Below are 16023 nucleotides of genomic sequence, written 5' to 3' on the forward strand. Positions count from 1 at the left end.
GGACGCATCAATTTTTAATAAATATTGTCATTCAAAAGTTAGGCAAAGAAACAAGAAAACAGTATTAAATGAGTTTAACGAATTACCCAGTTTTGGAGAGTTCATGGACTATTCAAAGAAACGGTCCTAGAAACGGTGTGTTAGAACATTTTCATGGTGCTCTATTATAGTCACTAAAAACTAAAACTTCTTGAATAAAAGCAGAAATTTCATGTTAAAATCAAAGAATTATTCCTATATATTATATAAAAAAATCCCATTTTGTTTATAATTGTTCTTTATTTTTAAAAATTACTCCTTTGAAAGGATTCCATATTCTTAAAAGTACATGCATTTTGTATAAATTGTTTACGTAAGGAAAATTACATTATTAAATTAAATTAGTGACAAACATAAGCTTGCTTTATAGAAATCGAAATATTATTGTCGCTTGTGCCAAGGAAAGCACAGTTGTTTATTGTCTGGGTCTGAAAAAAATAGTCACTTGGTTGGAAAAACTTCGTCAGAGTATATCTCGCCAACCTCGCAGTCAGGGACCTTCCCCTTTCTGACACTGTAGCTGCTCGTTATACGCAAAGAATAAATAATCCTAAGTCAGCAGAAGGAATGAGCAATCCGAATCCAACCGAAGTGGTACAGAGTTTCATTTTTTTAAAAATAAAATACCAAGAAAAACAGTTCTGACTGCTCAAATGGAATAGTGGTCTGTTAAATTGAAACAGTTCTGTCTACAGTACCGAAGGGCCGTCGTTAGAATCCAGGAGAAGGTATGGATATTTGTATATGCATAGTGGCTTTGTGGCATGGGGGCACTCTGAATATATGACGAGCTGAAAGTCCTCTCGTGTGGTTTGTGGTAAGAAAAGAAGAGTGGAAGATCTTCCGATCTACACCCCCAGGGTGCTCATCTTCAAAGTTGGGGTAGAACTGGGCAAAACCGTACTCTCATATATATGGTGCTCCAGGCTCTTACCAACGATAGGTGTAATCTTATACTCTTTGCTACGATGAATTTCGTGGGGTTCTTCTTCTGATTCAGAGAAGAGAGAGCAGTCACAATGATAACAACGATTCTACTCCCTAAATAGCCATCTTTAAGGTTTGATCACTGATACTGAAAGACAATGTTAGTGTAAGAGTGATGCTTGATAGTGCATCTTCTTCGGATTTGATGACCTTGCAGTTTGGTTCTGCTCTAGGCTTTGTTGAACAAAAGATAAAGATTCGTGTTAGTGGTTCTGAGTATCAAATGGAAAATAAATGATGCTCTTATTAGCAATTAATGATTCTTTTACTTCAATAATAGATTTTCTTGTCGTACCTAAAATTACATGCTTTGTTTTTGATCGGGTACTGATCCTGAAATTAAATATTTAAATATTCCAAATCGTTCTTCATTAGCCGATCCAAATTTTGATAGCTTGGAAATATAGATACGATTTTAATGCCTGAATTTTTCTATCAAATAATAAAAGATGATAGAAAACTTGGATCTGAAAAATTAAAGTTTATAAATACTGTATTTAGCTAGATTGGCGTGCATTTCCCTACTGAGTGAAATAGTCGGAACTGACAGTATAAAACTTTCTACTAGAGTCTACAACTTTTAATAAAGATAACATATGAGAAGCCAGACAGTTACATGATTCTAAACATGGAAGTTTACCAATCATCAAAGGTTGAAAAGCCAAGTTTTTGCAAGTTTTTTATATATCATTCACTTCAGTGGTCGAGATGTTAAGTGAACTTATATCTCCAGTAGTAATTTCAGGAGCTCGAAAAGGACAAATTCTCTTCGCCTTCAAAATCTCAGTGGTTATCAAACCTGAAGAGGCCTTTAAGATCTCCTTTCCCTTCAAAACAAGCTAGATACACAATATTGCTCACAACACAACTGTGGTAGTAAATATCCTGAAACTATAAGGCGACCCAAAATTAGTATAAAATAATACAGTATTAATCGTAAACAAAACTTTTAAGTCGAGAGAGGACATTTTCCCACCATTGCGGTAATTGTTTTCTCAGATTTTTATAAATCCTTCGGGATGAAAGAAGTTATTTAATTATTTATAGGCTGAAGATGTATTACAATTAAAAAAATAACTCCAAACGTACTTGAGTACGTACTCAAAACTGAAGAATATTAATAATTTTGGCTCATTTTCCATTAATAAATAAAAACGTTCTTCGAGATTTCTTACTTCACTACTTTCTTCACAATAAACATGAACATGTTTCAATTTAACAAGCGTTTTCCCTCTTTGCCAAATATTAAAATCAAAAACTTTAGCAAAATACGACATACACCGATTAGATTTTTCTAGTGTTGGCAGCGTAGCCTCACTAATAAAAAATCAGTCTTTCAGGTCTGGTTTTCTAGTGAGACTAATCCAGATGGGATTTAGGTCTAGTCATTCGGACGGAAATTTCTTGTTAAAGCTCAGTTTTGAGATGCAAATATATTATTACGAGAAACATGAGAGAATTGATTTCCTAAATTACTTTAAATCAGTTTATTTATAATAAACTATTATATTATGAATATAAAATATCCCCACGTGCGAAATCGACGCATGAAATAAAATTGCTCATGACTGTATTTAAAGCAAAACTTAATTTTAACCGCAGAAATAGTCATGTAAATAAAACAGAATATAATTCATTTTCTTAATTCGACTTCAGTTTCCATCAGAACATGAATTTAAAATACAGCATGAATAAATGAAGTAAGTTTCCTCTCATGGCATTTACAATTTTTGAACCTTGATTTGCTTATTCGTGTTTAACTGTATCAATGAAATACTTAGTATAAAAATAATGCATGAAAAACAGCATCTCGGAGTATTGTAAGTTGGTGAAATTTGTCCTTTAAGTCTAGATTCGGTAAGAGATGCCAAATCTGGTATTTAATATCTATTCTTTGATATTTACAGTGGCTAACATTTGCTTTCGTACACTTATAGTTTTGGAATTTACTTGCATAGCTCTTGTATTAAGTATTAAAACATAGATTTCAAATTATATATATATATATATATTCTCCATGTTAAATTTTGCTTGTCGCAAAATAAATATCATCAAAATATTTCTTATAATAAAAATAATTTGTTCTAAAAACATAATTCAGTAACTCACATAACAGTTTGGACGCTTGTAGTTTTGTTGAAATGCTTCGATAAGGAATGTTTCTTGTTATAATTCTTTGTTTTAGTTTGAAAACACAACACAAGATTTATCGTCTGCATTTTTAAATTTTTACTTGTTTGACAAAATATATTAACAGGTCCATATCTGAAGTCAAGATGTCAACATGCAACAAATTAACGAGTAAATGTATTAGACATTTAATAATTTATCTTTTTAAACATGGTAAAAGTATTTGAAATATGCAAAAAATCCTTTATGTAAAACGTTTAATTATTGTTGATGTAATCAAATGATGCATGTTCAAAACAGTGGAATTGTTGAAAATGCACCGAAGTCTGCATCACATTCCAAGCTAACATGAAAGATTCTCAGATTTATCCTGTAAAAAAAATAAGACTTAAAAAATTAGTAGTGTAAAACGTTCAGCAGATTTAGAACGTCTGCCTAAAAAAGTAATCCTAAAACTTTTAGAAGAGTCATTTAGGGCACATGGATGCAAAAGCGACCAGCAAGAAGGAAATTCTTCGTTAAGAAAATGAGGAAAATATATCTGGCATTCGGAAATTCTGTAGTAAAGAAGTTTTATCATATTGAAGGCACATTATATTTGCATAAAAGTCAAAACTGGGTCTGATAGGCGAATTAATATTTGAAAAAAATTGAATGAAAAATTGAATCTAAGAAATCTTTTGCCTAATGTTACGCACAGGGGTAGAAGTCTAATGGTCTGGGAATATTTCACTGCACTGGGAATGAAAAATTTAGTGTTTATCGAAAATAATATGGAATAGTATAAATATATAAATATTCCTAATGAAAATCTGAAAGAAAACTTGGAATGCAAAATACATTCAATGCCTATCAAAGTTACATTTCTAAACATACAGCCATAAGCGTTCGCTTTTAGTTATTATACACTTGTCCAGAAGAAAGCTTTTCCATATTCTCCAGACTTGAATGCTATGGAACATGGATGGAGTAAGTTGAAGAAATCAACAACAAAACATGGTACTTCTTCGAAAGCTCTACTAAAGTAACTCTTGCGGAAGAACGGAACAAAATGGAAAATTGACAAGCGAAAAAATTAGTTGAATACGTGGCCAAAGCTTACGAAAAGTGTAATTTTAGCTAAAGAATAATCAACAAAATATTGAACGTCCGCTATTCTTACGTTTTTATTTAAATATAAACTGTTTATACGGAGTATCCTAATACTTAACGTGAATTCATTTTCAGAACTTCTTAAAAAAATTATTATTTTTTTGCCAAGAACATATGGAATGATCCTTTTTAAAATAAGCAGGTTTTAAAATAGATGATGAACAGTACATGTGAGAGGAAAATGAAGTGATTCTGCTAACCTTTAATAAATAATATTTTTAAATAAAACTGAAAAGAAAAAACCCACAATTTTCCGAAAGTAAATGCGAGTCACTGTATTTAACATGGAAAACTTTGATATTTAATTTTTTGTTTCTTTTTGAGATGTTATAATACACCATATCAGCAAAAGTTCTTATACGGCCTTTAATTTCGTAACTGTTGATCATACACTCATACATCCCTTTTTAAAACCTCTTGAAGTGATACAGAAATTTATACATTCGTATTTTTTAATTAAAAAAGAGAAAGATAATTTTGTATAAAATATGAAATTTAGCTCTGCATACGCTTCCTTATATTAACGAAAAAGTTAGACTTATAAAAAATCTTATGCGGACACCCCATGATTTCCTTGCACGGCCTATTAAATTATACGCATTTTTTTGCTGTACTTCATTTAAACTTTTTTCTTCGATTTCATTGGAGATATATTTCTCAATCAATTGAGTTTTCACTTCGCGGCAAGGCAAAAGTACATAAAAACTCAAGGCATTTTCCTTAAAAATTTTAAAATATGGAAAAAACTCAGACACCAAATACACTTAAAAAGTTTAAAAAATTGGTTTGTAAAATAAAAACTAGAGTTTCTACGCAAAAAAAGCAATTCAGTCAGCGAACTAGAAGACAGATTTTTCGATGCACAAAATTGAAAGTTTGCTTTTGGTCCCACTAGGCTAAAAGGCGCTGAAGTTGGTACACAAACTGATTTAATTCACTATTTTCTAGTAAGAGTTTCAAATGTAAACAAATCGCGGCCTTGATAGGCTAAGCCGCCACTTTTAAAACAAAAAATACGAAATTTACCGACATATAAGAATAAAAAAATAAGCTCACCGATCCGGATAATAGAATGGACATATATACGTTTGGTGCGGCCGATTGCAACTAAAGGGTGGCGCACAAAAACATGTTATAGCAGCACCATATACCAAATTTCAGCATTCTAAGGCTACCTCGTTTTTGAGTTATGTGAGACACATACATATTTACATAAGTATACGTAGATATAGACGTCCCGAAAAAAATCTCTTCTGAATTCATTTTCAATCCATTTTGCAATTTCTTTTGAGAAAAAGAGTTCTTTATTCTAATCGTACGTACAGTTGTCACGCTATATTCGAGAGCGGTAAAAGGGATATTTTCGTTGAAATATGATACCCGAAAATTTTCACGATTACAATACATGCTTTACTTCGAACAAGAAAGTGAAAATGAAACACAAAACGTTGATTCCCGTTTGAAAAAAATTGAACGAGGTTTTTTATTTTTCACAAACTTTGGCCCTTTTGACCCCATTTCGGCTTGGATAAATAAGTCAGTTAAAAAATAAATTAGAATTATTCGAGATTGATTTTTTTCCGTTCAATGTCATTTAGTGATATTCTTTTTGATTCACTAATGCGTAACATTGTTTAATTTATTATATTATTCTTTTAGCCGAAAAGATTTTCGTATAAGTAATTGACTTTAATATTTATTTCTTTAGAATAATAATCTAATAATTATACATAAAAGTCATAAAACAGAAATATTTCTTGCTTGATTAATTATTAAATAAAATTATGAATTGGCTATGTGCCACTACTAAAGCCTGATACTGTTTTTTAAAACACGAATTCTATTCTATTACATTCTGTGAATAAGACCTTTTTGAAACAATTTATGTTTGTCAATATGTTTTACGACAATCTGTATAACAATGCTCTTCATTTGATCTAGTAACATCAGAAACAATTCTCTAAACTGGTATTTCATTTTTAGTTGCGAAAAAATTGCAAACATTTTTCTTTTCAATTTGTGCACGACCCCTGAATATGATATGAAACTTTAAAATTAAATATATCACTCAATTTTTGGGCCTTCTGGAGTCAAACGTTTTACGTTTTATCTCTTAGTATAAAGTTTAACATGTTAAAGAGAATCGGGAGACGTTACAAAGTTAGATTTGACAACCTTATAACGTATTTCTGCCGCCTTCGCGGTGTAATAGCCAGCACACTCTGCGCGTTTTCGAGAGGTCCCAGGTTCGAGTTCCGGTGAGAGCATTGCTCATTTTTCATGTCTTCTGCCTCGAAATAACCTAATGTCTCTACAACCTTTAACACGACTGAACTTTTTTAAATTTAATTTTTGCAATTAGATGCATGTCTAGGTTCAATAATTGCGATTATTAAGGACGTATAATAAATTTTGTGGACGCTCATTTCGTGCATTGGCAAAATGTTTCCAAAATTTCATTAACTGTACCCTTACCTGAAACTAATGAAAGTTTCTTATGCTTATTCTCTCCAATAAAAGCCTTTTTGCAGATTTTCAAACCGCAATTTGAATTATTAAATAAATTGTATGTAATCCTATTGAAATTACGAAATATATCCTGAGATTGGCAACTATTTTGTGAAATATGCCATATATTTTCAAAAATTTTCAGAAGGATAATTTTTCAGTTAGTGCTACTGAAACTGCTATTTGATAAATAATTATCAGCAATGATTATTAACATTTCTCAACTTGCTTTCATGAAAATATTGTCGACTTAAGAAAATCAATTTAAGTAAAAGTTTTGTTTGATTTTTAGGCAACCGATATCTATTGATAGGGATTCAAGGACAAGTGTTCTCTATTTTCAGTTTCCTTGAATTTATTACTTATTATACGTTTTTCTAAAGGTAAGATACGTTCCGAGATCGTATCTTACCTTTAGAAAAACGTATAATAAGTAATAAATTCAGGGAGTTTACTTTTTCTTCATTTGTTTGAGATTTCGATGATTATTTTACTGCGTATCCAGCAATGTTAAAATCCCATGTAGTTATTCACATTTTTATATATCATTTCGATCCAGTTAAAGTTTATATATACTGAGAGCTACAAAGCTAACCAAAAATTTAAAAATTTAATAATTCGAAACCTATACATAGTAGTACGATGTGGTGTTCGCAAAAATACACAGAAAGATATGGAATTTGTTTCCTAACAATAGTTTGTAAAGTGTAACCTCTCTAGTGATAAAATATTTAAAATATTATTGAGAGCATAACGGTTTGTAATCGATTGAATGCACACAGAATCAATGATAGCTTGATAAAATTTATTTTACCAAAAGAGACTTTACAGCTCTGGAACTTTCCACAAAAATACAGGTACAGCTCCTCTTAGCATGACAGAGCATATTCAGCAGTTACCATTTCAAACTACTAAGAACACAATGGAAAGTGTGTCTAAAAAGCGAAGCTCGCACAGTCACTCAAGCCTGAGAATTCAGCTATGAATTAAAAAACTGAAATTTGACGCTTTCTCCGGTCTTATATGGTTTTCGCCCGACCGTCGAGAAATTTTTAGCACCTTCCATTTCTCGAAATTATTTGAAGGCATATACGGTTAAAGTTACATACAGGGATCAATTACAGTTATTCAATTACAGTACCAATTACAATTATATAGGCAGTCGCCAAGTTTGGCAAGATTTGGAGATTGCTTGTCAAATATGGCAGCAAAATTTAGCCGCCGAAACCATCACCAGCTGCGCTATATATAGCGAATTTAGAGAGATATTAGACATTTACCTCAATGTTTAATAGACTAAACACTGTAATCTTATTTTTGCGACAGAGATTTGTCTCTTAAGTCTTTCCTTGTTACATTGTACAAAATATACTACTATTTCAATAAATTATTTACATATATACAAAATTCGTAACGATAATTTTTAAAAATATTTTATTTTCAGAGTAGTTACATTTTTTCCAGAGAGTTGGTGTTTCAGTTATGACAAATGTTCATGAAAGAGGGCAGGACACTTTGGAACGCAACTAGAATTACAAATTATAAATATTCATTACGATGACAGTCACTCTTGAGAATCTCCATCAGACATCGCGCGATTCCTTGCACAGTATCGAAGAGGATTCAGTTGTACTTTCTGTCACACGGTAGTGAATAACTTCTTTCAATTAGGAGGCAGTAACATCCGAAGATATATTTACACCTGTGACTTTAAGTAGTCTCATAACCAAAAGCAACAAATTGTGAGGTCTGTAGATCTTTGGTGGTAAGAACGACTAAGAATAAGTCATCATCGAATGCCGGTACCAATGATTAAGCAGAACCTGTATAGAGGCACTTAATTCCTCATTAATTTTACACTGTGGAGCATTTGCCTCTTTTCGAAGGAGAGAATAAACTTCTCGAATGTGATAGAAACAATTCGAAATGCAGCTGTGAACTTCAAATTAGAGGACTTGTACTGAAATGTAGTGAAGTCCCACTACGCTTTCATTTTTGGTTTATGCAAAGAGATTTCACAGTCACGTATGAATTCTCTCTCGCTCAGATGCGGCGGTTGTGTGCTTTACATTTCCATTATATAAGCAAAAAATACATTTCCAGTGAACTGATAAGGGACTCGTTTGATAGCATTATTTTCTATCTGTTGAATAGCCCAGGTTTAAAATCCACGACGTCTCTTAATATTGGTTGGTTTGCTTTTCTGATTATACTGTATTTGTAAGAAATGATCTGAGCATTTATCACATCATCGCGAACGAAATACCACTTTTCGGATGACCTATAGCGTCACTTGTCGCTGAAAAAAGCAATTAATCAGGTAGACTAGAAGATTTTAATTAATCAGGTTATAAAATCTTTCGTTATTAAAAAAAACTCGCGCTTTTCTGTGAATTTTTGTGAAAACCTCATCACGTTACGGTCTATTTTTTTATATCTTTTTTTCGAATCATTGAATTTTTAATTTTCTCCTACTTTCACCAGCCATATAGTTAGTTTATTTCTTTCTGTAAATGAATAATTTTCATTTTATGAGCTTTAAGTAAAAATACTTATTATGGGAATTAATTTATGAATTAAATCAATTTTAATTAAAATGATGCATTTCTTTAAATTTTTCAATAACAATATTATTTATTTATTTACTTTATTTTTAAAATTTTGACATGTTAGTGAGAATACATTTTTAAGAATCGATTTTGCTATTAAAATTATTACTCTTTATTTTTAAAATACTTAACTTTTCTATGGCATTTTTATTTCGATTTCAGATTATTCATTGCTTTGAGAAAAATCCTCATATTTTTTAGTTTTGTTTTTCAGGTTGTATGTAAATTTCAAAAACCCAGAGAGAAGAAACTTGTACTGAAATGAAGGTTTTGTTCCGTAGATTTGGATATTATTTACTATTTGTCTGCCTGCTACACATTCAGCAGTTTGAGTGTGAAAATGCAACAGAAGTTAGCAATGACACGCTACGAGACGTACTGCCAAATAAAAAATTAGTTGATAAGTTCAGATCTGCAACTTACGACTATGAAAAACATGACGCGGTTTCGAAACGTGATTTGAAGGACTTCGATGCACCAGATAAAATTCTTAAGACATTACCTTTTGACAGAAAGTCTGATAACCTGTATATGATAAATGATAAAGATTGGTTACCTCATAATAGTGTTATTGATAAGTCATCTAAGAGAGCTGGAAATATTGAAGTTTATCCACACAAATTCTTCAAAGAACCTATGAATTTGTATCCCTACTCAGCCGAGGACAAAGAAATGACAAATAGTATGCAACGACCCCAACCGAAGTTTGATGACATGAATTCGTTCAGAGAAATTCTCACTGTTCTTCCTACGGAACTACGAATAGATAAAATTGTAAATAACTGGTTGCCTGTCTATAGACCGTTGATGAGAAGTGAAGAACGAGCAGGCAAAGTTGATGCAGTAGTTAATTTAGATGATAAGCTTCAAATGCAAAGCAATTTAAAAAATGATTTAAAAGGTGCTCTAAATAACAATGGTATAAATAGTTTTGAAGTAACTCCAGTTACACCAAGACATTTTCTTAGTTTCAAAAGCATGGAATTGAATTATCCAAGCAACGCAAAAGGCAATGACCGCAAAGACAATAGTTTAAGGAACGGTCAGCCCATTGCCTACAAAGAGCAAAATTCTTTTACTCATGGAGAACAGCAGAAACCAGTTAGGCTTTCACAAAGAACAGCTAACGATCTTGATCGCAATACTAAGAGTTTAAAATCTTTCCATTCTAATAAAGAACCAAGAAATATTACAGAAATAGAAAGTCTTAAAATTTCCAGAAACATTGTACCAGCATCATCAACCATTCTTGACTCCATCTTTGCAGAAGACCCTTCAGTTAAATTCGTTGAAAAAGTTGGAAAAGAAAATTACGAGCTTCGCACTGATGACGCTAAATTAAACTCTTTTTTAAAACTTCCAAGTGTTAAATCTCCGACTGTGTACTTCTTTGATCCGCAGTCTTCCTCTAAAGACAATCCAGAAAGTAACAAAACCAATTTTAGAAAAATGGCAGTGAAGAAAGATATTGATAAATCAAATTATGTACTTAGAAATCTTAATATTAGTAATGAATTTAAAGCAGTTGTAGCTTTTAAAGATTATCCATCTAAGTTCCATAAAGAGTTCGTTCACTTCAATTTTGCCTCAAATGAGTCTACTGAAAGCTCAAATAATATACAGAAACTATATTCGAGATTTAATGATATAAATTCATTCCAAAATTTGCGTTCAGTTTTTCAGTTTGATCCAGTAGTGAATAACTTTTCAAAAATTCGGCTTCAGAACTTAAGACTGCCAAACCGAATTCGTTATTTGCATAAAAAATTTGGTATTGTAACTAATTTTAAAGGTAAACCACACATACATGGAACAGTAAGGGAAAATTTGAAAAATACGGAAGATAACGATATTGATAGTAATCTTCCCTTTAATTCTATAGCTGACGATAAAATTCAGGATTTGAAAGATAGAAAAATACATTATTTAGGCCCTTCAAAAGACAGTAATCGTAAAGAAAATTTAGAAAGTTTTCAGACGAATTCATATGGCATGCAAAATTCTTTACATTATAGTAGTCAGAATCAACCATTTCTTTCCAGTCACCCTAAGCGCAGCAATTTGAATAATATGCCTATTGCATATTCATACACAAAACCGAAAGATATCGGAAATTTTAAATACGTTTCAAATAATACCATAAGCTTCATCAGCTTACCGGAAAATATCAAATCTATCTTTAAAGAAAACCTTTCATCTAAACCTGTTGCAGTACCTGCAGGAGAAAGTTTTGAGCCAATTAACAAAGCGGACCACTTCGATTCGAATTCAGGGATTCCGCATGATAAAATTGACACTATGTCTCTTGGTAGATACTTCGCTGATCCCCATGTTAAACATCCTGTCTCCGACGACCATGCAATAGGTCACCTAGGTAATACCAAGAAAGTTCCGAGGGACGAAACTTCTGGTGAAAGTGAGAGCAGAGGGAACAAACTAGCCATGGGAAAATTAAGTTACATTGCCAACAATAAAATCTACAATAAAGCGTGAGTTACCTTCATTTAGTTTATTCACATATTTTTATACTTTTTATTTGCACAGAATGATAAAAAAACGTCAAGAATGAATTTTTTTTTTAAGATTTGAATTTTACTAGGCAAATAGGAGGGTGAATGAATAGAAACAAAGTTTGAATAAAAGGTAATGGCAATACTTCGATAGTTCTGAAACGACTTTAATATCATAGGCGCAGACATTTACAATTCCTTCCAACGAAAGTGCTTGCCATATTTAACACTTTCTGCCAAATCACGTTATCATGACTTCCAGTTTTGTTGATGCTCTTGAGACTTCCTAAGGTACAGATAACCTTCTGTCTACTTTAATGTTGAAATGGATCTCCAGCAGTGGCTCCTTCATTTTAGCGAAGTGACCATAGTTGCACCTACTCTTTATCGGATAAGTATGGAAATTTGTGACGCGCTGGCATCAAGACACTGCAAACTGTCATGGATGATGATGGGATTCTGCGTCCAACACTCAAGAAAAAGTGACGAATCCCATCCTTCTCCATGACAATGTGCACTGCCGTCACAGAATTCAAACTCTAGAATCCCGCTAACTTCATGGCTTTGAGTTCGTGTTACTGTTAAAAAGAATAGGAAGGTATCCGTGCTTTGGCTGTGGAACATCAACAGAAGAGGACATACCGATGGTGTACGATGCCTTCCAGAAATTTGGCAGAGGATTTTTGGTAAACATAGGCGATTAGATTTTAAATGTTTGCATCGATGGTAATAAAATTTTTTAACACTATCGAAGTGTTGCTACTGCTTTTTAACGAAGCATTGAGAAAAAAAAATTAATATCCCCAGTACCTCAATCCAAGCACCATTGATTCTGCTTGTTAAATCTCTAAATCTTTGGTCATGAAAGCACACGGAATGCCCTCTAAGCTACTGATCTAATAAGTGTAATGTAATGCAGTACCAGTTTGTAAAAATTTTAATGATTATTACAACTAAACCATTAATAGCATTTCATGCTGACACGAATAAAGTAGTTTTAGTAATTAGATCACTAAATTATTTTCCAGATTCTTCAGGGTTATTTTTAGGTTTTCTGTTTAAAATATATCCAAGACTTACTGTTAAGTATTTTTACAGTATCTCGAAATAATGAAAAGCCAATTTGTCAGGAGTTTGGTAATGGTTTAATTGCAATAATTATTACGATTATTGCAATTAAATCATTAGCAAACTTGCTTGTTGATAGGAATATAGTAGTTTTAGTAATTAAATAATAAATTTATTTTTCTGAAACAGAGTTCTTAACAGTTATTCCCACAACTTCCATTTAAAACAGATACTAGATTTATTATTAAATATTATTATATCATCTTCCCCCCCTTCTTCTATTTTTTAGAATATTAAATGTAATTTATGCCTACTGTGCCAGCTGTGAATATGTATTTATGTCATAAGCTGTATAAGGTATTTTCTCCCTTCTCTTCCTATGCCTTCGTGGTGTAATTGGAAGCGTACTCGACGCGTATTCGAGAAGCCCTGGGCTAGAGTCCCGGCAAGAATATTGCACATTTTCATGTTTCCTGCATTTCAAAAAAATAATAATAACTTCGTGACTCTACAGTGGCGCTCGAACTAAAAGGTGGTGGATGATAATTCATCACCATCAGGATTTGGAAATTAGGTCCTCTAATTTTATGTCGCTGTTTAAAAGAGAGAGTATATAAGGTACATTTCTCCCTTCTTTCCGCATGCCTTCGTGGCGTAATTGGAAGCACACTCAACGCTTATTCGAGAAGTCCAAAATTCGAGTTCAGGGAAGGACACTGCACACTTTTGATGTTTCCTACAACAGCTGAATTCAGAATTACAAAACCAGGCGTTACGAAAATGACGAGATCAAAAAAGAATTCTTTTTGTGTAACTAATAATAAACTAAAAAGACAACTGTTGTATAATCATCAAAGCTCTGGTCTTTCAAACTGATTATTGCATGTAATACTGTGTTACTATTTAATAGCTCTCATATAATAATAGTTTCAAACTCTTCCAAAAAGAAGACATCTCGAAAAAGAAGTTCAAAACATGGCCTGGTTAAAGTTATGAATACTTATAACCATTTTGTACACAGTTTATTCATAATAACAGGCTTTCTCTGCGTTTCAAAATACTTTATTTTGAGCATTTTTACTGACAAATAGAACTCATCAATTCAATGCAGAAGTTACTCTTTCTGTCTTATTTCGTCATATTTAGTAAATTCGAATTTTTTAAAACTTTTCTTTTGTATAGATAAATTACGTCCTTCCGATTTCTCAAGCGTTAGCAAGTGGTATACAAGTGTTTCAAAAAGTCTGCATGGTTAAACTGCGTGGTTAAATTTCTTTTGAGCGAGTGACTGCAGAAGCATATTTTCAGTTCCAGAAATGATATAAACATAGTAGAACTTCAAACACCTGAACTAACGCAAACCACTGCCCATTTGCTATTCCAAAATCCTAAATACGCTTTATTCGATAAATATTTATTTTCTGTAATGCAAGTGCAAGAATTTTATTTTTTCGCTTTGCTTTATGTTATTTCAACACAGACTATATAATTAAAACATATTAAGCTCAGAAATACAAATTTAAGTGTCAAAATAAAGCGACGCACATCTAAACACTCATAGAAAGTAATTGCCTGAAAATGAAATATTTCAATGAAATAATGAAATATTGAAATACAAATTTCTTGATATAAAAGGAAAATTAGTCTAACATCACCATATCTATAAATCTATTTTAAGAAGAAAAATGCTTCTTTTATGTCTAAAACTCATTGAAGCGGGCCTATATTCTTAATGAATAGGAACTGGAGAATTAAACTGAACTATTTGCATCTGAAGTGCAGTACTTTATAGTGACAACTTTCCTTCGGATGTTAATATTGCAGCATTTCTTCAAAAATGCATTATTTAGACCTTAAAAAGAATTTTAGCCATTGCTCTTGAAAATTAGTAGCTAGTTCATTTTAAGATGGGGAAGAAAAGAAGTAATTTTTAACTCTTTTATTAGAATACTTCAGAGAGATTATATAATATAGAGATCAGGAAGTCGTGGATCCATGAAAGATGTTCAAACTTACTTTTATGTTCTCCATATTATTCTATCACCATTTTTGTATTGTTCTTTCATGTTATTTAAATCAAATAAAAAGTTAAAATATGAATGAATTAGTGTTATAATATTAAGTAAGTAAATTAATAATAAACTTAATTATATTTGTCTTAGAAAGGAGAACAAGCGATTTCGATAATCGAAGAGCCTGATATCTGAAGTTCGGATTATCAGAATTTCAACTGGGATGTGTTCTCCCAGGCTATGGTAGTTTTAGTCATGTGACTCCTTTTAATAAAACTAGTCCAAGGAAACGTTTTCTTAGGAGTTCAGCTGTTTATAGCAGATAATTCCTTAACGATTTTATTTGGAAAATCCGAGTCTGTAATATGCAGTACAGGCGCTGAAATAATTTTCAAAATTATTATTCTCCGAATTTCTTTCTTCCGATTAAAAAAACGTCGAAAACGCACGAGTGAAGAGATGATGCTGAAAAAACATTCTGTAAAGTAAAGGAATTTTTGTATTTAGTATTTCTGTTAATAGGATTTTGAAAGTCATATATCTTCACTTTTCCCTGATAGAAAAGAGAGACATATTTTAGACATTTATATCGGAAAACTAACGTAAGGACGTAAGCTTATAGATGTTTTGTCCCTTGAGGAGTAAGTGCCAAATTTTTGCAAGGTTTTAGTGAGTACAATGTAAATAAAGCTGTTCGTATTATAAAACTTTATGTTATTTACTTCCTTTCTTAGATTAATAGGTAATTGGAAAACCTTCCTTATGATTTCCAGATCACAGTTCTACAGTTCCTTGTTTCGTTCGGGGTGTAGTCCTTAATTTAATATTAGAAATCGCACAATTACTGATTTTTCAACTGAATGTAACAGACATACATACATATGAAAAAAGTTGTATTATTGATGAATACAGATCGAAAGTAAAAGATAATATTTCGAGAATAATTAGATGTTAAAAAAAATCAAACATTATAACAACTGATTCAAGTGGTATTATTTTACTGGTCTT

At 31.8% G+C, this 16023-nt stretch overlaps 1 protein-coding gene across 1 annotated transcript in view; it reads left to right on the forward strand.

Moving 5' to 3' along the window:
* The first annotated feature begins 2647 nt into the window (after positions 1–2647).
* Positions 2648–16023, forward strand: part of LOC118183822 (uncharacterized) — an 82564-nt gene continuing 69188 nt past the window's right edge. The window contains exons 1-2 of the mRNA XM_035353432.2: positions 2648–2726; positions 9640–11914. Of these exons, the coding sequence (XP_035209323.1) occupies positions 9687–11914 (2228 nt within the window). The 5' untranslated portion in view covers positions 2648–2726; positions 9640–9686. The remainder of the gene's footprint in view (positions 2727–9639; positions 11915–16023) is intronic.

This window comes from Stegodyphus dumicola, chromosome 8 (genome assembly GCF_044657685.1).
Source record: "Stegodyphus dumicola isolate Sdum_Otavi_A_Nest chromosome 8, ASM4465768v1".
Classification (NCBI taxonomy): Eukaryota; Metazoa; Arthropoda; class Arachnida; order Araneae; family Eresidae; genus Stegodyphus; species Stegodyphus dumicola.